The sequence below is a fragment of the Serinus canaria genome, chromosome 10 (assembly GCF_022539315.1).
Source record: "Serinus canaria isolate serCan28SL12 chromosome 10, serCan2020, whole genome shotgun sequence".
Lineage (NCBI taxonomy): Eukaryota > Metazoa > Chordata > Aves > Passeriformes > Fringillidae > Serinus > Serinus canaria.
This window is the reverse complement of record NC_066324.1, coordinates 19,386,745-19,414,743: the sequence shown is the minus strand read 5'-3', so window position 1 is coordinate 19,414,743 and position 27,999 is coordinate 19,386,745. Positions and strand designations below refer to the sequence as shown.

At 39.3% G+C, this 27,999-nt stretch overlaps 1 protein-coding gene across 3 annotated transcripts in view; it reads left to right on the top strand.

The window, feature by feature from the left end:
• The window catches only part of SCAPER (S-phase cyclin A associated protein in the ER), a 138,711-nt gene that overhangs the window by 132 nt on the left and 110,580 nt on the right, over positions 1 to 27,999 (top strand). For 2 of the 3 annotated variants that reach the window (XM_050978441.1, XM_050978440.1), the window contains exons 1-8: positions 7 to 112; positions 1,704 to 1,779; positions 4,126 to 4,243; positions 10,134 to 10,204; positions 14,434 to 14,631; positions 22,303 to 22,403; positions 22,857 to 22,973; positions 24,865 to 25,025. In XM_050978441.1, coding sequence (XP_050834398.1) covers positions 1,717 to 1,779; positions 4,126 to 4,243; positions 10,134 to 10,204; positions 14,434 to 14,631; positions 22,303 to 22,403; positions 22,857 to 22,973; positions 24,865 to 25,025 — 829 coding nt within the window. In that variant the 5' untranslated portion in view covers positions 7 to 112; positions 1,704 to 1,716. Of the gene's footprint in view, positions 1 to 6; positions 113 to 1,703; positions 1,780 to 4,125; positions 4,244 to 10,133; positions 10,205 to 14,433; positions 14,632 to 22,302; positions 22,404 to 22,856; positions 22,974 to 24,864; positions 25,026 to 27,999 lie in introns of those variants that run through there. The other variant, XM_050978442.1, reaches the window with a different exon arrangement.

Genomic DNA, 27,999 nt, shown 5'->3' with positions numbered 1-27,999 from the left:
CGGCGGGCCCGCCTCACCCCCCCCCAGCCCCTCAGCTCCGGCGGGCGGCTCCGCCACACGGCCCGGCGAGACGGGGCAGGGATAGCCTGGTTGCTACAGGCGACCGGGAGCGGTGGGTGTGGGTCAGGCCGTGCCTTGAGGGAGAAACGGGCTGTCCGTCTGAGGCAGTTTCTTCCGCACTGCCTGTGGGGAGACTCGGACTCAGCCTGAGGGGGGTCCCGGTGCTTGGGACCCCGCCGGTCTTTTAGGCTGTACAGGCCCACCTATCCTCAGTGGGAGTTGTGTGTGGGGGGAGAGGCAGCCGCGCTAAGGAAATTCACTGTGAACCCGAGTCAAATGCCACACGCTATATGACTGTTTGCATCTTAGAAACTGCTAATGTCGTTCCTAGGGTAAATCCGTGCTCTTCCTTTGCTGTCAGAGACAAAATCACGTCTGACAGCACAGAAGGTCTCGCAGTGTACTTCGGGTCTATCTTCTCTGTGCAGTTCTCTAAATACAGATTCTTATTTCTGCATTATTTCCAAATGAACTGCACTACTGGAAAGGACGCGGATCCTCGTGTTCTCTCCTCAAATATATATGTCAGTTTAATGAGCTTTTATCATCCCTCGATTACAATTAAGTCAGCTTGGTGTACAAGAGATGTTTTCTAAGATGCTTCAGTGTTTGAAGACTCGATGGTGGGTCTGTTCTGAAGTGATGCAGAAGTACAGTCTTTGTTTTCAAAAACTCTCTTCATCCAGCTGCAGTACATTTTGGTTTGTATTGGTTTAGCAGGTTGTCTTAAGGCATACAGAGATCCCTGGGCTTCTTGGCACAGGCTGGGCTATATCTTTATAGAAAATTCAGCTATTTATGTAATGTGAGAACAGGTGAACAGTCTGCTTAAAGCAGTGTCATTCATGGTAAAGGGCAACTAAATCTGACTTTGGATCTGATTAAAGGTTAATATTGGTTTTTTACCTGATTTTGAATAATTTAGAAGTGTTTTTAATTTCCATTTACTGTCTGATTCTTCAGATAAGTAAGATTAGACTGCACTCAAATCAGCAGCTGTTTAGAATTTATCAACCTTAAACTAAGGATTTAACTTTATTTCAGAATTGTTAACACTGTTGTGGAAATTCTTGATAAATATATAAATATTTGCCCCTGTGTACCTTCTTCATTTGTGGCAATGGTTCTGTGTTACAGCTGCATAAAGTATTCACTTTGCCAGAGCTGACTTGTACAGGAGCCTTCACATCTTACAGTTATGTGAGAACAGAAATTTCAGTTTTATTTTACTTCATCATTAATTAGCTGAGGTGATTGTTAGTGCAGCTCTGATTCGTTTTTCTTTCTGAACTGATCACCAACTTGCCCAGTTCTCTGCCACAGGAAAGATTATTCTACTTGCATCACTGTTCTAGAGCAGTCCATGCAGTGGTTTGTTTGAAAGTTTTGGTAGTCTTTGTACTGTTTACTGTCTAACCAGATATAAAATTGCACTTTTCTGTAGTGTCAATCTCTTTTTGTTTTCTTCTTGGACTTTTGGCTGTCTTTAGTAAGGAGCAATGCAAGCACTTTACAAATAAAATTATCTTCTGACAACCTTACTGTCCTCATCTGATGTACATGACCTAAATGCTGCCAGCAAGCTAAAAGTAGTTTTAGAAGTGGTTTAAGGTAAAATAATTAATTGCATTTTTTTGACACAGGTATGAAAACTCAATGGGGTCATCCAAAAACGTACTAAGTGAGCCTGTTGATGCAGAGGAAGGCTATAACATGATGGTAAGACATTCAGTAGCAATTACACTCTGTGGTAATTTTTCAACAGCAAGAAAAATAATTTTTCATGTTTGGATTAATTAAAAAATCTGTTCATTTGTAGAAGGTACAAAGTATTGATTCTAGGAGCTTAATAAATGTTATTCATTAATACTGTAGAGAGGAACCTTCCAAAAGGAATTTTACAGTAGAATAAATCTGAGCATTTCTTCTGTTTTGCATAATTTCTAGTTGTGTTAGTATGTGAGGGGTTTTGCATTCATTCTTTTTCAGCTGACTCCCATTTTAAGCTGCTTTCCTCCAACCTGTGCTGTAGTGTAAGGCCTCAATGTTTAGTCACACTCCAAACACCTGTGGTGTCCTTAGAAGGGGCTGAACTTAGAGCTGAATGACTTTTCTGCTCAGCTTGTTTTTATGTATTTTGCTCAGTTTGCTTCAATGTATTTATATCTATGAACATCACTTGAAAAAGAATCCTCATAAAAGGTCCTTTAGTATTTATAGCCCTGACAAGAAGCAGTACAGACTATAAACACTGGCTGTTTAAGGCTGGGCAGCTTCTGGTCCCTCCTTTGGCCTGAGGGCTGATTGTGTGCAGAGCACGTGGCAGAAGGAAACTTCTTTGGATAGCTGAGTAGCAAATGGCAGGGATTCAGCAGCCAAAAACCAGGGGTCAGTGCCGTGGTCTGTGAGGGAGAGGACTGCAGTGAGCCCTTGTCAAATGAAAGGGCTGTTCATAGCCACTCCTGCCTTTGGCACAATGATTCTCACTTCTGACTGTGCAGTTCCTCATTGCTGACTCCTGCTTGGGACTCCCTTTTGACTGATGTCTTGGTTACAGAGATGAGAATTTTGGCTTGTATAAAAATAAATAATTTGGGAAGTTAGTTTGTTGTGGACTAATGCAAAGTTTTAAACTCACATCATTAAGCAACAAGGGATTAAAAACCCTAACCAAACTTGCTACAGCAGAAATGGTCACTCTTACTAAAAGTTCCTAGCAAGAATAGGCAATTAGTTGTATAGAATCAGGATAGATTAGAACCAGTTCTGTACAGCTTCTGGGGGTTTTATTTGCTTTATTTGAGTTGCTTTGGGCCAAGGTATGTAATTTTGCTCTGTTTTCCAAAACTTCACAGATTGAGCAGTGCTATTTTTTCCTGTGTTGTGTTGCCTGGTTGTGTCTCTGGGCGGGTCTGTGAAGCACTAGATGGCACACTGTGACTTCCAAAAAGGCAACTGATGACATCTGGATGAGAGAAACCCAAGTTAAAAGCTATTAGTTTAGCATTAAAATAAAAGAAGTTTCTAATTTGTATTATATTTCCTCTGCCTTAAAAAATTCTAGCTACTCATCTTCTGTATTTGTTTTTAGTGTAATTTGACTGTATTTTCTTTCTAAAGATGTAGAAGTGGTTGCAGGCTTGAGCCATATAATGGTAAAAATAAAAAGAGGAAAAATCTACCTCCTGATTAGTTCTATAGAAAATCAGTCTGTTTGTGCCTAAAATAATTCTTAGGTTTGTTTAACTTCTTTATGGTTAAGTTGGCCAGTGTTTAAAGCCAACATGGTCAGCAGTTTTGTGCTATCACGGTACATAAGTTTATTATCAGCATATATAGTTTGGCTTTGTTGCAAATTATTTTCTGAGGATTAACTTTCCTACACTGTAGAAGAGGCAAGATTTTATCTGATTGACGTCTGTCAGTTGATACAAATACTTCTTAATGCCCTTGGTTTCAAATGTCTTGTGATGGTGCACCTCACAAGTGGAAAGAACTGTGTCTGTTAGGTCGATGAAGTGCATGCCCAGTGTCTCTTATTCTGCCTTTGAGTGCTTGCAGCTTTGCAGTAACAGCCCATCACAGCTGCCAGGAAATACTTTCTAGGTTCTTGTCTTCTCAGAGAACTGGCATTTTGTACATGTTTCAGATGGTTCCCATACAGCTCATGCCTTTCTCCAGGCTCTCAGCAATCAGCCAAGACATGTATTTTGGTCTCGTGCTGCCTTTAGCTCGTTTAATTAGTTCTAATTGACACAGGGTAATTAAAATATTTGCGAAGTCTGCTGTGATGTCCCAGCAGCATTGTCAAGCAATTAAATGAAAGTGATGTGGTCTAAACGTGCCCATCCTGAGGGCTGGGTGGTAACTCCCATGACATGCTGATGAATAAATCTGTTTCTGTGGAGAAGAATGGTGATGAAAATGGATGCATGACCTGTTTCAGATATTTGAGGAAAATTCAGCACCACGTTGGATGGTGTAACCACTTACTGGATGAAATCAACATGTCAAACCAAAGATTTCCCTTTCTTGTGTGCCCATCCATGTATTTCTTGTTTTCAGGCTTCTTTCCAACGCTCCAACAGCCATGACAAAGTGAGGAAAATAGTGGCGGAAGAGGGACGGACAGCAAGGAACCTGATTGCCTGGAGTGTCCCACTGGAAAACAAGGAAGATGATGGTACGTGTTTAACAGTCTTCTACGTCTTTGCACTTCCATTCCTCTGCCAACTGGAATTGCTCATCTGGAAATACTTTCCTTACATAAAATTTCTCTATTTAAAAATGTTCTGTTTAGCATACATACTGCAATTTAGAATTTTTTTTACAAAATATGCCTTGCAGTTGGCAGATCACTTTGTAAAACCTTCCAGTGGCAGATTAAAAACTGTTTTAATTTGTCTGCAAGTAACATGTATGACTGTATTCTTCTGCTGATATTATCAAGATAGTTGTGTAACACAATGATGTTGTCCTAAAGTGATCTCTTGTAACTGGGGAATTCAGAATTGTGGGGATGACTTAGAACACAGAGAGCAATTTGTTAGATTGTTCTAAAACAAAGAAATTTGGAAGTTTCTTTTGGGATCACTTCAGCTTTGGTAGATGCCAATGAAGACTCTCTAAAGAAGTGGATATGTGGGGACAGCTTTCCATAATGCAAGTCCTCAGAACAGTTTTATTACTGTTGTAATACTCTCTTGTGGTATGATGACTTAAGGAGCCAGGAATTGAATTTTATTTTTATCCATCTCAAGCTGTTCCAGATGTCTGAATGCTGTTTTTGAGAACTTCATCCCAAATATTTTTGTAGCTGCATGTCCCTGTCCAGGCACTGCAGCTTTAAAGTGTCTAAAAGTAATTTTTTTTATGCTGTGAAGATGGTTGAACACGGGAACCAGTTGCCCTGAAAAACTGTGGGCGCCATCTTCCTTGGAGATGCTCAGAAGCCCCCTGGACATAGCTCTGGGCAGCCTGGAGTTTGTGTTAAACAATCTCTAGAGGTTCCTTCCAACCTCAGCTGTTCTGTGATTCTGCCAGTGGAAAAGATATTTCTAACAAATGTTATGTCTTAAGGTGCAGGATAATTCACCCTATGTCTGATGCAAAGTTAAAACTGTCTTTAAGCAGAGTAGAACTGGGGCCCAAAGTATTTCCAGATTCCCAACTACACTTCTGGGGAAGGTAGTGATATGAATGTGTGTGTGGTAAAGAAACATGCAGTGTATTTCCAGTAGTAGTTTTGAGCAACTTGTGGGTTGATTCACTTTCTGTGTAAAGAGTCTGTTATTTTTGAATACTACCTTGCTTGTAATATTATTTTAGAAACTTTAACACTTTTTCCTTAAAAATGTCTGTGAGTTGTAGATGAATGTTTGCTCTAACAAATTCTGCTAAAGCATGATAAATGAATGTAAAAGTGAATTTTTAGCTTTCATTAAATAGTAGTTATGTACAGTAATTAAAATCCAAGTAGCTGTATTCATTTCCTTCTTTTGGTCATATTAGCCCCATTGTAGTTTTTAAACTTTGTCAGTAGTGCTTTCTTTTTAATATGTCTTAAATTATAAGCTGACCTTTTTGCACAATGCAAAGGAGCTGATGATTATTGCCTGATGAAAAATTTCCCTGTGAAAATTTCCCTTGTGGTTAGTGAAGTCTGGCAGAGCCAGATCCTTTATCTCCTGACCCCTGGCATGGGGGGTGTTTATGTCAATGTCACTGAGCTTTGGTTCATTTTTTACTGATCCTTCCATGTGTGCTGTGTCCCTGAGGGATGACACAGCAATATTATGCATTAGGACAGTTCTAACGTGTTCAGGGGTTGTGTAAATCAGGCCAAAGTTTCAGGGTGTCTGAGCCAGTCCTGCCACTCTCCTGTACAAAGCAGAATTTTTTTTTGGCAGCTTCTTCTGCTCGTAATGTTCAGAGGTATTGATTTGGCAGCACCGGTGTGTGATTTAACATTTTAAATTATATACTGTTATTCATAAGGAGATTTTTTTTCCAGACACCGTGAAGGTATGAATGCTTGTTATTACTAGGGTTATAGAGGGTTTTGTAGAGGATTGATTAATTAAAATGCTGAATGCACCTTTTCCGTTTGTATCCTTTTTCTATTTCTTTTAAAAATTGTGTGCTTGTGTTCTTCCCATTTTTTCCTCTTGGTCTGAAAGACTTGAGTATTTTAAATAGCATACATAGATAAAAGAGAAATCAAAACCTTCTGATTCCCTTCTGTAAACACATAGTTCCAGCCAGTAAGCAGTATTTCCTTAAAAAGGAAAAAGATTTCTGGAATGGCAGGTGATAGGTCTGTTGTGTGTTTTGGAGCAGTGTGCACCCCAGTTATGTCAGATCTGAAATTCTAATTATGAATACAGATCAATGCCATGACAAAATCCCAGGCACGGTGGTGATGGTCTAGGGGAGAGAGAGACTGTAACACTTCTCAACCACTGAAATTCAAGTACTTTTTCACGGAATTCAGTAGTACATAGCAGATTCTGGTGGATAAACTAATCAACCTTGTTGTTAGCTTGGTGTCTCAGGAGGAGTCTTGAAACAGAAAAACTCACTTTTCTGGTATTCTGTCTCCAGAATGGAATTTGCATTCCAAACCTGCAGCCATCAGTCACCAATAGCAGTCACATTGCTTTTGCCCTCCTTGGAAGGCTGTGATAATTCCAATGGAGGGTTTCAGAATTTTTTCCTTTGTAGTTATTTCACATGCCTAGAATTAAGTTTGAAGCGCTGAATGCAGATGAGCAACTACACACAAATTTTATTACAGAATCTTAGGTATGATATTAGCAACAGTTAAAAAATTGCAGAGGCTTGATGTGTAAATGTTAATAGATGGTAAGATACCTTTGGAACTTTGAGATGTGTAGAAAAATTGGAAAATCTTGTATTTGTGACTGTTCTCTTTCTATTTGTTTAAAATCACTTGGGCTCTTGCCATACAGAATTCATTTGCAGATTAAGCATTTCAGGGCAAGGAAACATATTTTAGTGGTTGAAAGGTACCTGGCACACTTTGGGGAGCTTGCAGCATATTCCACTGTTTTAGCAAGAGATTGCTGCAGAAAATAAGTTTTGTGAGATGTGATCAAAGTCATGAAATTTGTCTCACTCTGGCCATGTGAGGAGTCCTGACTGCACACATTGTGGTGAGCCCTTGCAGCATGGGTCTGATGGCACCTGGCAGAATGTGGTGTGGAGGGAAGGGGACCCTTAAAGGCTCATCAGTTTCAAACCTTGAATTTCACTGGAATTAATGGGAATCCAGTCTAGTGCAGGTAGGTGAATACAGGACCATTGTATTCTGGATGAGACCCTGACAGTAATTTATAAAATCAATTTTGTGCAAAATATATTGCTGTAATTCAATTTAGAGATGGGAAAACATGGAGATTTTGGTTATATCCGTGCTTGAGGGCAGTCATTTCTCCTCAGCATAGTACAGTTAGAAAAATAGCATCTACTGCTGCTCCACAAACCTGTAAGAAGATGTGGTTCATAATACGATTAGAAGCTTCAGTGTGCTTCCTCAGTTGAAAATCACCCTTTTTGCTGTGGGAGTGATGATGAGCAGTGTCAGAGACATTGAAACAACAAATGCAGTTGATTTCTGCCATAGCCAGGACAGAAACGAAGGCAGCAATTAACTCCTATATGTGAAGGCAATTCCCACATTTCCCATACCAGTAAAACTGTCCAGAAGACAGAGGTGAGCAGGATGGTTGTTGAGGTTGTTAGAAAAAAGATAGCTTTTGAAAATAGGTTATCAGTGGGGCTTTTTGGCAAGTATTGGCACCTCTGCTTTTTGGACAGGAAGACTTCACAAATCATAAGCCCTGTGTGCTTCATATTTAAACACCAGACAGGGAGGAAATGGTCTTCTAGTGTAAAATATGGCTGTAGCTCCTCCAATGCTGCAAAACTACATATTTTATATATTTCACATGGGCAACCTAATAGCTAAAGGAGATGATCTTCTTGGGTCACAATTGCTCTCTCCTTACAATTCAGTCAGTTGCTAGCAGGGGGTGTGCCCTTCAGGTATCAGTGAAGTCTGTGCATCTCCTAGCAATGCCAGCATGGTTTAGCTACACACCAGTTACACACCAGTCACCCTGAACATACAAACAGCCACTGAGCAGTGCTGCCACTGCTTGAGAGTATAGAGGGACACAAGCAGAAATAATCTTCTCGTTACCAGAGCCATTATTGTAAAATAATGAACAAGAAAAGGAACAAGAAAGCTTGAAAATGTGGCTGCTGCTGAAATGCAAAGTTTTCTGGCCTACACACCTTAAGAAAAAGTTAGTCCTTGCCCCACACTATATTAAGTTTGCAAAACTTGCTATTTTGCATCTAAATGTCTGCCCCATATAGGAAGTGCCTAGAAACTTGCTTTTGTCTTTAGAAGGGGCTTGTTCAGACATTTCACAGATCTTAGGTGATGGATTGTTATTCTGGATTTTATAGACTCTGAAGAGTCTGCAACTTGATGTGTTCTCTGCCCCTTTTTAATTTTAGTGAACCCTTATTTGTGGCAAACCTTTTCACTGTGCAAGACCTGTGTGCCTTTGCCTTCAAAAACTTGTCTTTGCAGAATGTAAATCACATCAGAAGAGATTTGGGTGGTTTAAATACTTCTGTTTTCTGAAGTCTACCATGGAACTATTCCCCAGTTCAAGCTTTTTAGTGACTAGGAAGGTTTTATACAGGTAGTACCTGAAGGATTTTTTTTTCTCTGAATGTTGCCAAATTGAGTTCAATATATTAGTTTATACCTGTTTTTTGGCTAATGTAACATTTTAAAAATGAATTATCAAGCAAATAATTTTTAATTTGTTTTAAATTAAAAGCCTTGTTGCCTGGAATAGCCAATGATCCAAACCAGCTGTGCAAACCATCTGTACAACTGCTTGATTAAGACAGGTTTGCAGCTACTTTACATAACCAGAGCAATGTAAAACAGCTGGGCTGCATTTGGGAATTTGGCCTCAACTGTTAAAAACTCAAGTGGACAATTCTGAAATTTAAGAATGATCTCCACGGTCTATGGAGGACTGTATTCAACTAATGCATTGCTTCGCTTGGCTTCATCCAGCTAAATAATCTTGAAACTTCTCCTTGGATGTAATCTTTGCAAGAGAAAACTCTGGCCATAGTTACTGTTTTGTCTTAGCTTGCTACATTTTTGGTAATTGGATCCTATGATTTTTGTGCTGTGCAAGTTTAGATACTTAGAGGAATAATTCTTTTTGCATTACCCTATAGCAACTCTCAAAGATTAAGTGCACACAGATCAGGTTGGTCTAGGCTAACACAGATTTTTCTGTGCAAAGATAACTCTAAATCAGTTAATTGCCGCCACTGCAGCACTGAGACCTGGAATCACCCCCTCTAACTGGGGAACTGAAACTGATTTTGGTAGCATAGTTGCTAAAGTCACTTTGTATAAACAGTGGAGGAAGACAGGTATGTTTGAGAGGGATTTCATGTCTAAAGGAGAATGACTTGTGTTCTGGGAATGTTTTTCTCTCTTCCTTTGGCTGTCTAAATGTTGATGAACTAAATCCTGACCTAGTTCTGTTTTTTTCCCATCTTTCTTGGCAGAACAGCTCCAGAAGAACTAAATCATTACATTTGGTTTTCCTAACAAATATATTTCTTGTTTTAATTCTGTAATAGCTGATTGAGCAATCAATCAATCAAAAGCAGACTTCTTAAAATTTATTTAGAAAACTAGTATCATGTTTGACATGTAGATTGTAATTATATGATTTTTAGAGGCACTGAGAGCTCAAAGCTTACCTTTGTTTAATGAAGTCTGTGTGTCTTGCATTTCTTGTATTTTTTTTCATTCTCTAGTGTTTTCTGGCATTATCCACATTCTAAACCAGTGGAATATATATTTTGAATATAAAATTTGCCAAACCTCTTAACTCAGAAATTGTGCCCCTCTCAGTACATTGCAAGATGAGATATGTGCATTTTAGAGTGCTCTATTTAATTAAAATCATTATTGTTGATTAAAACAGTTGCTTCTCCCACAGGAAAATCGAAATGGCAGTCTGGGGGAAAAACGAAAAGGGTAACTCAAGGAACACACAAGGCTGCAAAACAGGTATCTGCCCATTTCTTATTGTGACATAAAATAGATGACATAACACTGTTTTTCTGTGAGATCACTGGTATAATGGTGGCTGATTAATACTTTTCTTAAACTGTACATACATTGTATTTTTAAGCATATGAGTGTCAAAGTCAAGTATTCAGAAGTTAAAATTGCCAGAATTTAGGTTATCTTCCTCAGCCTTTCCTTTTGGCACTTCCCAGCCTCTGCACACATGACTTATTGGCATTGAAGTTATTTTAAGGAAAGTGCTGTTCAATAAAATGATATAGGATAGTCTTGCTGAAGTATGCTGCTTATACAAGGGCTGCCTTTTTCCCCAAGTTTTAGTTAAAGGAAATTTCTTGACCTCATGTGTTAGTGGCTCAAGTCAGTATATCTTAATTTGGAGTAGAGTCCAGGTGAGTAAAATTTCTAAGAGTTAGGACTGGAAAGCAAGTTTGAATAAGAATTGTAAAGAAGACACTGATCCTATTTTTATTCAGGTTTTTTTTTCTCTGTGAATGACAACCTTTATTGCATTAATAAAGTAATACCTCAATCTTTCCTCATGTTTAATATTTTTAACCATCTTTAATGTTTTTCTTTGGTTCATGGATTTAGCCATTAGTACAGCTTTAGCCATTTAATGTTTTGAGGCAGCCTGTCAGAATTTGGTAATCAAGCATGTGGAAGATGTTATTTTTTGAAAAAAGAAAAAATGTTCTGCTTCCATAGAGATGTATTTGCATCTTTAAAATGCAGGCTTTGCTGTCCCAGTTCAGTTTGGCAGCTGTGTTCTCTGCTCACACACGGTGTGTGCTGGTTCCCTTGGTGTGGCAGGTGGGAGTTACTGCTGTGCCTGGGGCTCCCTCTCAGCGTGTGCCTCAGAAGAGGGAGGTGGAAAGCAGTGTGCACTTTGGGTTCTGTCTCACCTGGGGCTGAGGTGAACCCTGAGCTTTCAGGAGAAACCTTGGTTGCTACTCAGGATGGGATTGCTGTGCTGAAGCTCCTGTCACTGACACAGTGCATTTCTGGTGGCTTCAGTTAAGGTTTGAACACTGCTGAGTGTCTGTGCATCTTGGCATCTCAATTTGGCATTCAGCACCTTCATTTCTGCTGCTTTCCAGACACTGGATACTCCTGTAATTGGTGGCTTTTTTGGCTTAGTTTTGTTGAGCTTTCACTTTTAATTTTCCTTTACATGTAAATAAATGGGCCACTAATCTCAAGAAAATAAACTTACAAGAGCTGCTTCATATGATCTTACCAACCTCATCTTCCTTTCAGTAGGGTGCTGGCAAATATATGTTCAATAAATTTTGGCATCCCCAGAGTATAAATATACATTGCATACTTTCCACAAATCCAAAGCAAGTTACTGAAACTATAAGGAGAAAAAAGCCCCCAGATTAAAAAACACCAAGAGATTCAGTTTAATATCACTTTCATCATCCATGCTGGGTTACTTGGGATGTAAGAAGTGGTGTTTCCATGTCTGTTAACTTCAAAGGTACATCAGCTTTGCACCTTCTGCACTGGAAGGTTTGAACTGTCGCTGCAAGTTAAAATACTTTTTCTAATTTAATGCTAACCTGCTTGTGTGATATTGTCTACAAGAAATCAGGTAGGTTGGAGGGTTTCATCCTTTCAAAGGTGTTCTCCTGGAACACTGGTAACAGTAAATGTTGCTTAGGTTTTACTGAGACCCTGAAAGTCTGCTTGCAGGATAATGATGGAACTGCTGTAGCTTATAGAGCCTACACAAGGTGTTTTTCTCATTAAAATATGGCTGAGATATAAGAGGGAAGATAAATCGATGCCAAATACAGCAGATGGATAACATTTATTGCTAAATATCAAGACATATTCTGTGACATTGTCTCTTAAAGATAGGTTTGAACATGTATCTTTCAAAGAGTGGGAATTATGCACATTCCCATTCCAAAACAACTGATCCTTTTTATCAACAGTATTATCTGAATGACGGTAAACCTGATCACTTTCCTGAGGTCACATTTTATAAATACAGACAGCAATAGGTAGCACTGTTATTTTAATGTAGCTATTTATGATTCGGTACTTGTGCTTGCTTCATTATAAACAGTAGTTTCAAGGAGCTATAAATTAGCCAGAATATAAGCTTTGCTTTAAATGTTTTTACCCAAGGCCTCAGCCTAGGAGCATCTTTTCTCCCAGCAGTTTGTTAGAAGGTGACTTATGTAATGGAAGAAAAAATATGAAACCCTTCCTGAAATTACTTTTCATTGGTTGTTTATGCCGTGCATCTTTCTGAGCATGACTCTCGTGCATACATTAACTGGGGTTCATCTGGAGTACAGCTGAAGCACTTAGAGATATATGTAAGGGTAGCAGAGATGTTGGTGTGATTGTAGTAAATCAGGTGCCCATTCTTCTGCAACTTACAGAGAAATTAGCCTCTCACCACAAAAGCAGATGAGAACATAACCATTCTCATGGCGCTGTGTCTCCCTCCCTAAGTGCAAAGGGGAATTTGTTTGGTGTGTGGTACAGGACAAAAAGGTTTGAATCCCAGCCAATTGTTTTGAAAATTACAATGTTTCTAGTTAGTGATTATATTCCAATTATAAATGCTGTGTGCTGTCATGTGTGGTGTCAGTTTTGGCAGTTCTCATTCAGTCACCAAAGTGGAGCATTTAGAATGGAACTTTGCATGAATCCCTGCAAAAGTACCCCAGTAAGAATTGATGTGCTGCAGATACATGCCTCAGTGCACCAGTGCATCAAAACTACATTAAAGGTGCTATTAAATACATGAATGTAAAAAGCCCACCCAAACCAGACCACCTTAGCAGGTAGCTAATAGCTCCATCATGTTGTAGCCCACAGTTGGTGTCACTTGGTGTTCACTGAGGGTGCTTGTCCACTGGCTATGGAATGCACAAGCTTGTGGCAGCAGCCTTTTACAGTTTGCTTTCTTCTGTGGGAGAGAAGTTCAGGTTTAATAAGGGCAGTGTCACAGAACCAAATGGTGATTTGGTACTTTTAGCCAAATAGGTGTGTTTCAGAACTCTCTGTAATATCCTGCACACCCATTTAACATGTTTGTGGGGGTACCAGTTGTTGATTTTTCTGGGTCTGGATTGAAGGCACTTGAGACAGTAATTCGTGTTCAGACTCAAGTGTTTCTTATTTCTTATCAGTAAAACAGTCTACTGTGAGTTCAGCAGCTTTTCATTAAAAGGCACAAAATGGCCAACAGTCTAGTTTTACAAGGTCTTTTAAAACTAAACTATCCAATTAAGACCTGACACCCAGATTATTTTCCCTTTTAACCCAATAACTGATTCCAAAGAGCCCGCAATGGGGACTTTTCTGCCCAATTGCAAAATGCCACCCAAACCCATGAAGAAGAAGGAAGAAGAGGCATGAAGCAGAAACCCAGGACAACACCCTGTGCCCTCCCTCTTGCTTCCATCCACAACTCTCTGGTTCACATTTTAAAAATCCCAAAACCTAAATTTCTCACCAAGTGATACACCTACACTATCTCTATAATCACACTTTTATTTCACACTTTTGTGGATTCTAGTCTATCTTGGAGTCTAGGAAACTTTTTCCATGAATGAGAGTCAAAGTCAGTGCTCCCCTGGGGATCAGGACACCCCAGAGCAGACAGAGAAATATTCCCAGTGCCCTGGGTTTCCACACATGTTGGCTGTCCCCCACACCTGTGCAGCAAAGCAGTACTGGGTCAGTTAAGTCTGTGTTTTAGGGTGCATTTCACTGGCATTAGCACGTTTGACCATGAGAGTTTAAAAACAATCATGTCATATATAATGTCTTGGTGATAGAATCTCCCTGTGGTGGAATATTGCTGGTATGTTTTTTAGTAAAATGCTGTTTTCACCTCTGGATATACACATCTGTCAGAAAAAGTAATACAGGATATGTAATTAGAAAATGTATCTTTCCAGTGTGCTGAGAGGCAGAGTATCTCATACTGTTGTGGAATGCAAATATTATAACTGTCAAAGAAACAGAATCTAGTTGAACATAAGTGCTGCCTATATTTAAGAAAGTGTGTGTTAGAAAACTCAAGTGAGCAAGTGAGTGCAATGATGTAGTTGTCTTCAGTGAAGACATTCCTGTTCACAGGTGTTTCAATATGTTGATGAAAGGTGTCTTGCACAGAAACATGACTCCTTACCACACTTCTGTTTGTTGTTCTCCTTTCCCTTTTACCTTCTTGTTTTCAGAACAGTACCTTGGACTGTAAATTAGCAGCAGCAGGAGCTGGAGACAAGAACTTTGACAAAAGCCCCACGAAGACCAGGCAGCCTCGGAAGGTGGATCTGCGGGCTCGCTACTGGGCGTTCCTCTTCGACAACCTCCGGCGGGCGGTGGATGAAATCTATGTCACCTGCGAATCAGACCAGAGTGTGGTGGAATGCAAGGTAATGCTCCAGTGTCCTTTGCCCATCTGCCTTTTATCTGGCTTTTTTATATTTTAGAGAAGAGGTAAATGAGGAGTTAGAGCTTCAGAAACGTTACTTTTTCATTTGCAATTTGTATAGGCTTTTAAATAGGAAAGCTGAGGACATGTATTCATATTTAAGAAAATGCTTTCATCTTGGGCAAGGACTAATTGTTAAAGTGTATAAAACTTGTCATGTTGTACGTGATATTATTAGAGTTCAGCTGTTTGCTGAAATCAGATTTTGTTCATTGAGTTCTGATTTTGTTATTTTTGTGACTGAGCACTGATTGATTTCTTTTTCCCGGTAATGTCCTTTACTGTAGGTGGCACTGTTGTAGTTCAGCCTTTTTCACATTCATTTGCTTGCTGTTAAGTGGCTTAATTACACACTGCTCCCTTTCTGCAGTGATAGTTATCACTCTTCTCATTCTCCCTTTGTTAAGAAAGTGATTGGTGGTCGAGTATAAGCAATGTCTGGTTGGGATGTCACTGTAAGACACTTCCCAGTTTCAAATAACCTGGATTTGTCATAGCTTGTGCATCTGTTTCACATTTTATTGTGATTTTCTAGTAGATCTTTAGAAATACCCTTGTCATTTAATAAAAATCACTCATGCTTTGGCAATGGAATTTATCACAAGCATTAAGAGAAGTCAGAAAACATTATAAAAGAAATGTTAAAGAGATGACTTTGTTTTCATATTAAACGTGGCTGGAAACTCAACACATTCTGGAAATGATTATCTAATCACTGTAAAAAAATCCATATATCAATTTAAGTAAACTTTTTTCTTATCCTATGCATCTCATTCTCTGCTGTAATCAGACACAGCCAAATTGCTTTTGAGATTAATGTACAAATACATTTCATTGAAAGCAGCTTTGAGAACTGAACAGTAGCTCAGAGGCTTCCAAATCTCTGGTTGGTCTAACACAATTTAACGTTCTGTTGCTGAACTGTCTTCCTGCTCAGGAAACTTTCTGCAGAATTTTTTGGTTTAAGAAAGTCAGCCAGCCTTGCATTGTAATTAAATTAGCATTTTAAACTTTTGTGACTGAAAGAACAGAAGTGTATTTGTGTCATTATCACATCTTTTGGGGGTTAGATACGTTCAACATTTTAATCAGGCCACTTGATCTGCTTTTGGATGGGGATAGGCCTAGCCTGAGTGAAAAGTCCTCATTTTAGCAGACTCTTGACAATGGTGTATGTATCTCTGTGGATCAGGTTACTTGTTTGCAAAACAGCGGTGAAAAAAACCAAAAATGAGCAAACAGGCCAGTCCAGTGTCAAATGTTCTAAAACTTATGTAATGTTCATGTTACTCTTACCTTTCAAAAGATCTTTTTTCTCAGCACAAGTGTGCCTCACCTAAGCAGCTGGAATATGTGTTTGTGCTGTGGTCTTTTGTCTGGGATTTTCTTTTACAGGTTCCTGTTAAATTATGGCTATTCTTTTTGATAAATGACTATCATTTCTGTTAATTAAGTTATGAAGTGTGAAACTGCTTAGTCTTGCAAAGAATTTTTACTAATAATGTTTCTCTTCTATACATTCTATTATTTGTCATTATTTTATGGTGATTTTGACAGATAGTCCAGTTTCTCCCCTTTTGACTGTTGGACATAGGTGGGAAATGGTATTAAATAAGAAACCAAAATGGTCCCACTGCTAACCTTTCCTTCATTTTTTAAAGTGGTATTTTGAAAAATCCTTTCAATTAAGATAAATTCACATTATCAAAAACTTCCTTAATTTTGACTCTTTAAACTTCAGTCTCGTCAAATGGGCAGGTGCTATTCCATTTAACCATGGTAGTTGTATAAAGGTTGTCTTCTAAGAAGACCCATGTAAAAATGAAACGTGACAACTTCTGGCATTTTAAACCTTCTGTTTAACCTGGTAGAAAAGTGTTAGTTGGGGTTTTTTTGGTATTTTATGCCTTTTGCTCTCCCCTGTCCTCCGAGCTGTTGCAGTTTTATCGATTGTGTTGTCACTGAAAATGTTTGATGCTCCCCAGTGGGAGAGGGCTCTGGTGGCTGTTTGTGGTTGAAACTGCAGACAGAAGGGTTGTGGTGAGGATCCAAACAGTGGCAGTGTGTGTAAGAGGATCAGTGCTTGTGTGTATTTTCTCAGCTTTGGACTCTGCTGAAGTTGGTATTCTGCTATTGATTTGGAACTGAGAACTCTCAAATCATGTATGTAGATATATAGATATGGCTTGGATGCTTTGTGTGGAAAGGTGTAATGAACATGGTTGAATTATTTCTGAAATAAATGAAGAGTTCTCAAGTTTAAGCATCATCTTACTGGACATAAATCAGCTTGTGCAATAGTGATAAAAGATTAAATATGTCCTAGTAGATATGGCTGTAACCTTCAACATTTGAAATGCAAATTGTGTAGATATTCTCTATATTAGCTGGGTTTTTGTGTGTCTGATGTTTATAGGAATATTTTACCTACTGTTTTCTAGGTTTGGGTGGCAGGTGTAGGCAGAGCAGAAATGGTAATGCCTTTAAATCTCCTGCTGTATGATAAAAGGTATTTAGACCTGTAGATGGGTAGGAGGCAGATTCTGTAGTCAGTTTTGGTTAATGTCTTCAGCTGCTGTTCTTCTGTGGTGTTTTCAGGTGTCTCAGCAACTGAGTTTGTATTTATATCTGTGTGTGTGTATGTATAAATAAATAGAAACACTACACACTTAGACAAACCCTTTACTGATAGAGTTTGAGCAACTGGATCCAACAACTAATGATACAGCAAGTATAGAAGAATATCAAACTACCTTTAATTTAATTTTGGAGGCTTCTTCCTCCTGGAATGAATTAACAGCTTCAGCTGTTCTTTTCCTTTCAAAAAAGCTGAATTTTATAATGTAAAAATTTAGTTCTCTATTCTTTTTACATTGCTGTTTAGCATTACTTAGAGCTTGTACAATCTCTTGTCTTTTCACCTAACAGTTTCTGGTGTGTTTCTGGAAGCTTTTGGCCTTCTCTTGTTTCTGAAGCTTACAGGTACTTCTTAAATCAGTCTGGTTCAGTGAAAACAGTTTAATTTTGCTTGAGATTCTTATTCCCTCTTATGAAATGGAAAAATCAGGAGTGGAGTTCTGTTGTTCTGCTTCTCACAAACAGCACAAGGTGAAGAGATGGCTAAAGACTTTCTTTAAAAGTTTGGGCATATTGTGTGACATTCCTTGGTGAAAGAACCGATGGAATCAGTTTTGGTTAAGGCTTTTGGGTCAGGAGATGTCTGTGAGAGGGCTTGAGTTGGTTGAGGCCTCCCAGGAGCAGGGAGGAGCCTCTCTGAGGGCTGCTTTCGGGCCTGGGTCTGCAAATTCCACTGATTCCACTCTCTCCCTGCAGACTGAGAGCCCTGCTCTCAGCAGGGCCACTGGTGGCATTTGGGACAGCCAGTACTACAGCTGGTGTGTGGCAGAGGAGTGCAAGGCTGCCATGTAGCACTCACTCACAAAATACACCTTCTGGTTCTGAATTTGGGGATATTTACCAAGAGTAAATATCTTCCTTAATAAATAGCTTATGGCTGTGTTGTGGCAGTCTGTGCCCAGTGAAAATCTCTGTGAGCATTCCTGCTGCCTCTTTATGGACATGTACCTTTTCATTCATTGTCTTTTTCCATGGATAAATCAACAGAGAAGGACAGCATGTTTCAGAAAAGCCAGCATGTTTTTTAGTCTGGGTGTCCCTTTTCCTACCTCTCCATCCTTTGCATCAGACACAGATGTGTATATGTGTGTGTGTGTTTAAGTTTTGTGTGATTGAGTCCCTGCACGTGCCACTGCTTTAATTCTTCTGGAGAAAACTTCCTTTGGAAATGGTTGTGGTCCTTTGGAGCACATCCTTGGCAGGCAGGGGATTATGGCTGCATTGTTAAAGGTGCATCAGTGAGGAGCAACTGAGGCCAGATGTGGTGCATTTAACACTTGGGTCTAGGAGACCATGTGCTTGCTTAAAATATTGTTTGTCACATGCTGAAGTTGATATAAGGAGAGTCCTTTGTCTAGAGGAGCTGCTTCCTTTCATTATTTCCCAAAGCTGTCAGAATTGCTTTGACAATCACGTTGGTTGAACCAGTCCCAGAGCTGGCTTTAATTATCTGTAATTCAACTGTATAAAAAGGCTACAAGGAATTTTTGGAAGCAATTTTTGTGTCAAATTACTGAAAACACCCCGTTAACCGTGAAAATTTACATTTAAAAAGGGAAGGAAGGAACTTAGTTTGTGTGCTGAAAATAATGCTCCAGTATAAAAAAAATGGAGCTTATTTTGGTAAAAACATAAACTAAAGTACTCAGTATAGATAATGAAACAGCATGAAGTAGCCATGGTTTGTAAAACAGAACCCATATTTCTAGCTTGGCCAATAAGCTAAAGTACAGATGTGGTGACTGAATTAATTCCCCTGATGTATGTGCTACTATTTTGGGTTGAAGTAACCTTAAAGTCCTACAGTCTTCCATACTTTCTTGTTTGCCTCTTCCTTGTTTGAGAATGGGAGAATATGTGTGAAGGGACATTTCAACGAGGTTAAGGGCTTTCTGAAGTGCATTCCGTTCTTTACGATGGGATTTCAATGGGCCTATCTAGGACCCGAGTGAGGATTGTTCCCGTGTAGCTGCTCATCTGTGTTGGTTATAAAGTAATTTATAGGATCACCCACTTGAAGAGACTAGAAGTCCAGCTTTGAGGTAAATAAATGGCAACCAGAGTGATCAATGAAAGCTGGAGAAAAGAAGGGAGAAAAAAAAAAAGAAACGCACAGAACTGGTGATCAGAGAATTGATGAGAACGGAGAGAATGTAACAGGAGTTACATTGTGTCTGGTTTGAGTTTCATGTCGCTGATTTTCCTTGAAGGGTTCTTTTCAGCAGTATTGCTTTCTTACTTAGCTCAAACTGTCTCTTTAAAAACCGTACAGGATGGATGTGACCTTGAGAAATAACGAGCTATAAAATGGTTCTGACTCCAGTGCAGCCGCAGCGTGGCCCATAAAGGTTCCTTTTTGTCAGCAGCTTCTCGAGCGGTGCAGGTTTGGCCTGGCCCCGCGGCGGGCTGTGCCGCAGGTAGCGCGGGCTGGATCCGAGCCGCCGGGATCCTGTGTCAGAGGACAAAGGGACGGCGCCTGCCGGCCTGCCCTGCGCCAGCCCCGGCTCCCTTCCACTCCAATCGAAGCCGCCGCAGCCCATCGGGGAGCTAATTGGTAATTTTAGCTGGACATCTATATGGAGTTATCTGCGTGCCTGCCACGGCGCTTTCTGAGCCACTTTTGTTCTGCTCCATCCTGCTTGACAAAATGGCCCTCATGGCTTTAGGGAGAGAGATGTGCATCAGTGAGTGTGGGGCCGCTCCAGCTGCTTGTCTTGTTTGTATTCCCTTGTTCATAAAACATGGCTCGGGTTACAGCTGCATGGGTCTGCTCTGATCATTTCTGATAATGTGGAGCTAAACATTCCTTAAAATAGGTTAAGCCGTTTATTGCGGTTTTTTCCTGTGTCAGCTAACTTCAGAAATATAACTCATATTCACGTTAATTCTTTTTTTTTTTTCCTGAGGAATATGTAAGTGGCTGACTTGAAAATAAATTATTCAGAATTAAATTTTGCTTTCTATGCTCTCATTGTTAGTAACAGTCAGCACAACTTAGCATGGGCTAACCTAAATGGACATGAATTGGATTAGAAAGCTGAAATTTTATTAGTGGAACAGAAAAAAAAACTGGTTGAGACACTTGAGTTGTTCATTTCTTGTAGCAGACTTTACTTAATTATTTTGGTGCTGTAAACCAACTGCTTTGTAAGAAAGATTTCTGTTAGCATTTTTGGGGAATATTTCAAAACAAAGAGCAACTTCTGCATCAGCAGTGGGATTCTGTTTGATTTCCCTCCCTGGTGTCTGACTTTGTGGTGCCCTTCCCTTACAGCAACCAGCATTTGCTCTGTGTGTGTCATAAGGAGTACTTAAAAGGATACTTATGTCAAAACTGAAGCTGAATTTCAAAGTTAAACAAAACTAATATTAATCCATATGATTTTATATGGAAAAGCATTTTTTCATGTGTTAGAGCTCTTTTTTCTGTTAAAAGGACAATTAAAAGTAAATATGTATGGGACGTGATGTTGCAAAAATGTGCATTAGTTGCCTGGACTGTAGGAGAGTGTTTTTACTGGTTTTGCTGTCAAAGGTTTTACTGTTAAAATTTGTAGTTATACACTTAAGAACCAATACCTTCTCACTTGTAATTGTTCCCAAAATTTCCAAGTAATAATTACTTTGAGCAGAAAATTCATCTTATTACCAGCAGGAATGACTTTGGCATAGTAAAGAACTTGTGAAACAGCAGCATTTTGTTATTAGTGTTTTTCCTTATACCATAAAATTATGTCTGTACTTTACATTCTGCATGTGAAGCTCATTTAAGTTTCATATTCAAGCTTCATTCATGGATTTTGGTTATTTTCAGCATGCTGTCATGACAGAGCATGGGACACATTTTTTTTGTGTGGGATAGAGTAGTTATGAAAGCTGCTCTTTCTGACTGCCATGAGCTCAGACTCAGTCCCTGAGAGAGGCATTCATGTGCTGTGTTGGTGATATTCAGCTGTGCTGAGGAGGTGCCTTAGGTCTGTGTTTTGTCATGTTCAGTCAGTGATTTTTGAGTTGATATGTGGAATATAAAGAATTGCTCCTTTCCCTGCCAGTGGCAGCAGGTAGCTGTAGTTTTTCCAGGTGACACAACTGAGAGTTCCATGATACTATGTTTTGCTCTGCCTTGCATGAAAAACTGGTGCCATTACCTGAGTAGAGGCAACTTACGTTGAATTTTTCATTGTTTCTGGATGTAATCTGACCATTCCATGGGTACTACACTCACACGTTTGTGCCAGCTGGGCATCAGTAGACACAGTCAATAATTTCTTGAAGTTAAGGGAGTTTTAATCAGAAACAAGTCTCTTCAGCCACTGCCATTTTGTCTGTAATTTTCTTCCTGGTGTAGTGTGAAGTTAATTGATATGTCCTTTTGTAACAGTTAGTTTTATTTGTTGCAGACCAACATGTAGTTCCAGATTCAAACTGCTTCATCAAGACTTTGCATATTCTCCAGCATGCCCACATAGGTTCTGACAGTGTATGCTTTATTCCCACCCAGGTTCTGATGCTGTTGCCTTTGTGTAGTTTTGTCTACTTTTACTTCTCAAACAGATTAATTGTGATATTTTTAGTGTTCCACAACCTGTTAGGTTTTATGCAGTTTTGCCTTCTTGGTGATGTATGTTCAACATATTTCAAAAGATAACTCTGACCAAAAGAGGGGCATAAATAATGAAACAGGTATCCTTATGTGTGTTAAGGATTATTCTCCTGCAAATCTTACCATTTTGTCCTTACACATTGATGCTGACACAGATCTTGAAGAATGTGCACCTTTTTTTTAGGATAAATGTTTTAATGATTGTTCACATAAAAATCTCAGTTATCTGGGCTTTCTTGTTTTCAGGGGTTTTCCTGGGTTTATTTTTAATGAGAAAGCTAAATAGTAAATGTCCTTCTTTCTTTTCAGTTCCTTTATTGGGGTGGGGGATTGTTTTTAAATAGAAAGATTGATGTGATGGTTGCTTTTCAGGAAGTCCTGATGATGCTTGATAACTATGTAAGGGACTTCAAAGCATTGATTGATTGGATACAGCTACAGGAGAAGCTAGAAAAAGCTGATGCTCAAAGCAGGTAATTAGATTTATAATTTTTTAATCTATAGAGAGACTAAAGTTCACAGTAAACTTCATTTTCTAGCAGAGCTTCAGCAAATAGAACCAGTTCTCCTTCTGGACAAAATGGGTGTGAGGACATTCTATGTGCATTGTCACTGTCACTTAGGAGAAGGGGATATTTCCAGTCCTTCCCTCATCTTTCCCTTTTCAGTGGTTGGTTTGATGCTTTGCTCCATACTGGAATTTGAAATAAACATTGTAGTCTTGAGAAGAGGCATTATTTTGGGTATGGGTCTGGCTGATTGATAGGGTTTGTAGTTAGTGTAGAAACAATTGCTAAGATGAATGATTAAATTCAGCAGGATTTGTTAATATGCTGAGTGTTTGTTGATTCTAGTTTTGCTTTAAGATGGCAGAGGAAGAGTTATTGTGAATTGTATTTTTAAACTTTTCTTTCCTGGGCTTGCAGACCAACTTCACTGGCTTGGGAAGTGAAGAAAATGTCTCCAGGACGCCACGTGATCCCAAGTCCCTCCACAGACAGGATTAATGTGACATCAAATGCCCGAAGGAGTTTAAATTTTGGGTATGAAACCAACTAAGAAGTTTATTGAAGCTAAAATAAAAATTAATTTGAAGCAAAGTTCACAAATGCACTATTTTTCTGTAGTAACCAATGTATTGTTTTGTTGTTATTAAATCATATTAGCAGTTTTTTCCATTCCTAAAAAAAAAGCCCATGATCTATAAAGGAAAATCTTATCAAGGACTTACTTTTTCCTGACTTTGTAATACATTTAATTACTGATCATTACAAAGACCTGAAGATAAAATACTGCCAGTGTATTTCATGTGATCTGTTTAGTACTCTCTTCTCTCTCCAAAACAAAGGTCAGAATGTCTGTAACTGGCATTTTAAAATTGCCAGTGTGTGCAATGTGAGTGGCCAGCTGAGTGAGCAGAAGTGAATACAGGTCAGAAAGAGTGAGTGTAAAGTGAGGTTATGATGATTCTGATGCATGGCAAAACTGATACTACTTCAAATGTAGAGCATGTTGTACACTACAGTAAAAAATCATTTACTTGCTGAAATGGAACTGTCTGAAAGCAGTTCAACAAAAGTGTGCATAGATTTAGAGCAGCACTGCCTGGTGCTGTCTCAGTCTGCAGAGTACAGATGTGTGCAGTTGAAATCTCTCTCAGGGTGTGTGCTGAAAAACAACAACCTTCAGGTTTGTTGGGATCCTGAGAACACACTGCCCAGTGTCCTGAGTGCTTCCATTGTCCTCAGCAGAGATGTGACACTGGACTGTTTGAGCAGCAGCTCTGAGGATTGAGCTCTCTGAAAATCAGATATTTCTACAAAAATACTACCAAGTATGTTTGGTGTAGGCCCTGTAGGTGAACCTGTTGATACCTACCTGACCACATCTGAGAGTGTCTGCTGAAATGCCTGGTGGGGGGGAGAAAATATGCACAAGCACTCAAATGAAACACTTGAATGTGGTGTAAATCAATGCTCTTTTATTTTTATTAGAACATAACAGCTCAGTACAATTAGTCTTTCAGCTAAGCCTTATTTGGCTGTAATAGCCTATTGCTGTTGCTGCTGGAGGTGTTTGATTCGCAGTCACAGGGACATGATGAGAAACTGTGTGTGTTAGAGCAGGGAACAGCAAGATCAGTTTTCTATCCTTCACACTTGCACATTTGTTTCTTCTTAGTGTGTGTCTCAAAGCAAGGCAACTCCAGAGGGCTACAGTATTTTGTGTGTGAGAGAGAAAATGGGATGGAAGATAAGGGCTGAGACATACTTGGTGCTGGAGCAATTTTTGGCAGGATGCTAGGAGTTACTAGTAAAGGAATAGGGAATAGAAGAAATAGAAGTGGTGTACCTCTGTAGAAATTAATGATTCATAACTGTAGTCATTTTCACATCTTCCCCAAAGCAGTGTAGAAAAAGTAGGAAAAGTACAGAAACTAGAAACAGGGACAATCAGAGGTATCCAACAGCAAAAAGATGCAAAAATAAAATAATTTGGAGAAGAGATAACAAGAAGGATATGATAAATAAAATCACTTATGTGGAAGATGAGTACGAAAATCTGTTCATTATTTTTAATGAAAAGGAATTGGGAGTATGAAATGGTCAAATGCCAGGCTTGAAATGACAGGAGTATTTTTCAAGACTTAGTATGTAGAATTTATTATGCTTTGCTTTGGTTGCCAAAAACATTATTTACTTCAGAAATGAGTATCACAATGATTAAATTTAATCTTGTTTATTAAAAACAAAAATTAATTGAGCAAATTACAACAACTTTTCAGTGTAAATTGCTGCAAGCTGGAGAGTTTGCCAAAGGAGAGGTGGTTCTGTTCAGCACTGTTCTGATGGTCTCAGAGACTCTGAGAAAGCTTTCTTACAAACCATTCTGTTCCTTGACCAGACACTAAAAAGAGCTGTGACTTTCATTTAGGAACCCTGCAGTGACAATTTCTGCAACACGCCTGGCTCCCTCGGGTGTCAGTTGGGCCGATAAGGTAAAAGCCAACCATGGAACTAAAGCTGCCAATCCTGAGCTGGCCACAGCACAAGCCTGCCTGGTACCGCCCGCACAGAAGGCACTGCGGAAAAATGGCAAGTCCCCTTCAGTGGCCTAAGTTGTTTTCACAAACTCTGTGGGATAAAGTGAATTCAGATTGTGATGACCTGTGTTCTAAGCAAAATTAAACCTAGTTTTGCAAAGTACAATGTTTCAATTCAGTGTGGAGATAAAAGATTCGTGAAGCCTTTTATTGCAGTAGTTAAGTTTGAGACAAAAGTGTGTTTTCATGTGAAGGTAAAATTCTGCTGTATTTTCACAAACTAGAGTTTGATCTGTTAAAACCAGCTTATAACATCCCAAGAAGCAAAAGGTCTTTGGTCACAAACTGCCAGTCTAACTGACTGCAAGTTGGGGTGGCTTAACAATATAAAGAATAATGCATGTCCAGGAATCTGGGAAGAGCTCAAGATAGTTTTATGTGTCCTGGAAGAACATGCTGTTAGAACTATGCTGAAGTAACAATTGATGGTTTTTTTGGAAGACAACAGTTACCACATTTAGTTATGAATTTTTTCTCTAAAGATGCTCTTTGGAGAATGCTTGATTCAGGATCTTTTGTCCTAGAAAAGACTGATTTAGTTGCAGACATAAAAAACTGCCATTTGGTTTATGAAATTAGTTTCTTTGCACTGGATCTCTGAGATTGTCTTCAGAAATGCATTCTTTTTCATTTATTTTTTTCATGTGTGGTCTCAGATGACTTTCTGCAAAACCATCAGGCAGGATGTAGAAATGGATATTCTGAAAGAAAATTAAAAGTGTGCTGTTTTTTTGGTTTTTTTTTTAAAGTTCCAGGGAGTGCATGTATCATTTTAAGATAGTTGTATGTTCAACCTAGGAATAGTAGAAGCCATGTATGGTGACTTGAAGACTTGTGGCATATTATGGAAGTACAACACCATTTCCAGGGGTCTTGCAGTGTAACATGAATGAGTTCAGGAGTGGGTTCCTCTGCTCGGAGCAGAACCATCACAGCCATACTCCATGGGGTGCTGGTTGGAAGGGGGATCCATGGCTGTGAATAGCTGCAGTGAGCTGCTTAGAGAGCAGGAGCTGTGTTGCTGAGTTTTCAGCACTGTAGTTGATGTGTAATTCCACTTTTGAGATGAACCAGTAGTTGAAGTTGCTCGTAACAAAAGCTTTTTGTGGTGATTGTGGCTCGTAATAGAGTGACAGGGCTCCAAGCTGTTGCTAAAATTCCTTTGTTAGGTGTTCTTGTGCATAGGGAGAATGTTATTAGCTACACAGGGAATAAAAGTGATCTGTATTTCAATATGGATAATGTATTTTAAGAGGCTAAGAGAAAAACAAAAGACTTTATGTTACTTTCAGAGGCTTTTAGAGGGCTGAAGAATCAGTGTTGTGCTGCTTTATTGAATGTTACTTTCAGCTGATGAGCTCCAAAAAGAAAGAAGTCCCTTTGGTCATGTAGTACTGGCTACAAATGTTCAGTAGTCTTCAAATCAAATGTAGGATGCAACCCAGACTTGAAACATTTCATTTTAAGAAATACCAGTCATTCCTCTAGACTTTGTTTATTCTTAGGAATCTCTAATTGCTGACATTGAGCATTGGAGAATTTCAGTGATTTGCTCCTGGCTGAATTGTTATGATTTTAACAAATCAAGTTCTCTGTAGGAGCATGTTGTCCTGTGTGTGGGAGGTGGAATCACTTTGGGAAGATCCAGTTATCCCCACTGATGAAAACAGAAGAAAATCTGTGAAGTGTATGTGAAGGGAGCCACAGGGGCTCTTCACATGCATTATTGAAGCCGCTCTGAGGCTCGTGTATCTGCTCTGCCCTTGCCCAGCTAATGCACTCCCAGCTGTTTGGGGCATGTGGGCCTTGGGGGAAGGGTTCCCCTGCCTCCTGTAATGCTTCCCTGCCCACCCAAAGCCCAGCTGGGGCTTACAGCCACAGGATTTCCCCAGACACTTTCTCCAGTGGTTTCCAACAGCATTACCATTAGGTCTCACAATGGTTTTCTGATGTGGATGTGGTATGATACTGTATCTGTTTCATGGTTGATGCAATTTCCAAATTTAACTGAGTAAGCCCTTAGGGAGAAAGAAAATGCATTATTTCCCATATAGTTCTTTAATCTTTCCTTTTCTGAATGCATAATTAAATGAGGTTAAAACATCTTATCTCATTTCCCTCATTAAACTTACTGTTACCCTCAATATTTTAATGAATTTTAAAAAATTGTCTTTCATGCTGGAGTGTTTTTTACAATATGAAATGTAGTCTGTTCTTACTGTCTGAGCAATTTCTGCTTGTGAATTCCCTGGTGCTTGTGCTAAAAAGTGAGATGAGTAATACAAGTTTAGAGTGTGTATTAGAAATGGAATAGGTGCTTACAATTAAAATAATATTATTACAGGATTTGGGACAAAGAACAATCTAGAACATGTGAACTTCTGAGAAGCACTAAATTTTTTTCTGCTGTCGTACTTGAAATCTGGTTGGTTTTTATTGTTATTGCTGTCAGTATCATCTTTCTTGTATGAATTGCTCATGTCCATAGCTGTGAATAGATAGATGTTCCCTGTAATGTACCTAAGACTGGAGACCTTGCAGCATGTCCAGCCCTCTCAGGCAGCTGTCCTGGTTTGGGCTCACATGGGGCTGAAGTTTATTTTTGTGGGGGTTTGGGCAGGAAGTCACTGGCAGGTAAATTTTTTAGAGCATTTTTTTAGGTAGAATCCCCATTTTTTTAGTTAGAACCCCCAGGAGCTTGCACCCAGATGCCTGGATTTCTGTTTGTGGTGTTTCCAGTGAGCTCCTTGGCCAGTTCTTCCAGATGGAGCAACTTCCCAAGAGCCTGGGGGCTGGGAGGGCCCCGAGATGACAGATGGCTTGTCACATCCCTGTAACACAAGAGCAGGCAGGGACAGCCAAGTTCACATGAAACTAGAGAATGATCAGGGCAGGCAAATGAATTATTCATTTTCAAAGCTCTGGGAGTAATCAAACCCAGCATGAGATATGTAGCCTGTGGAGAT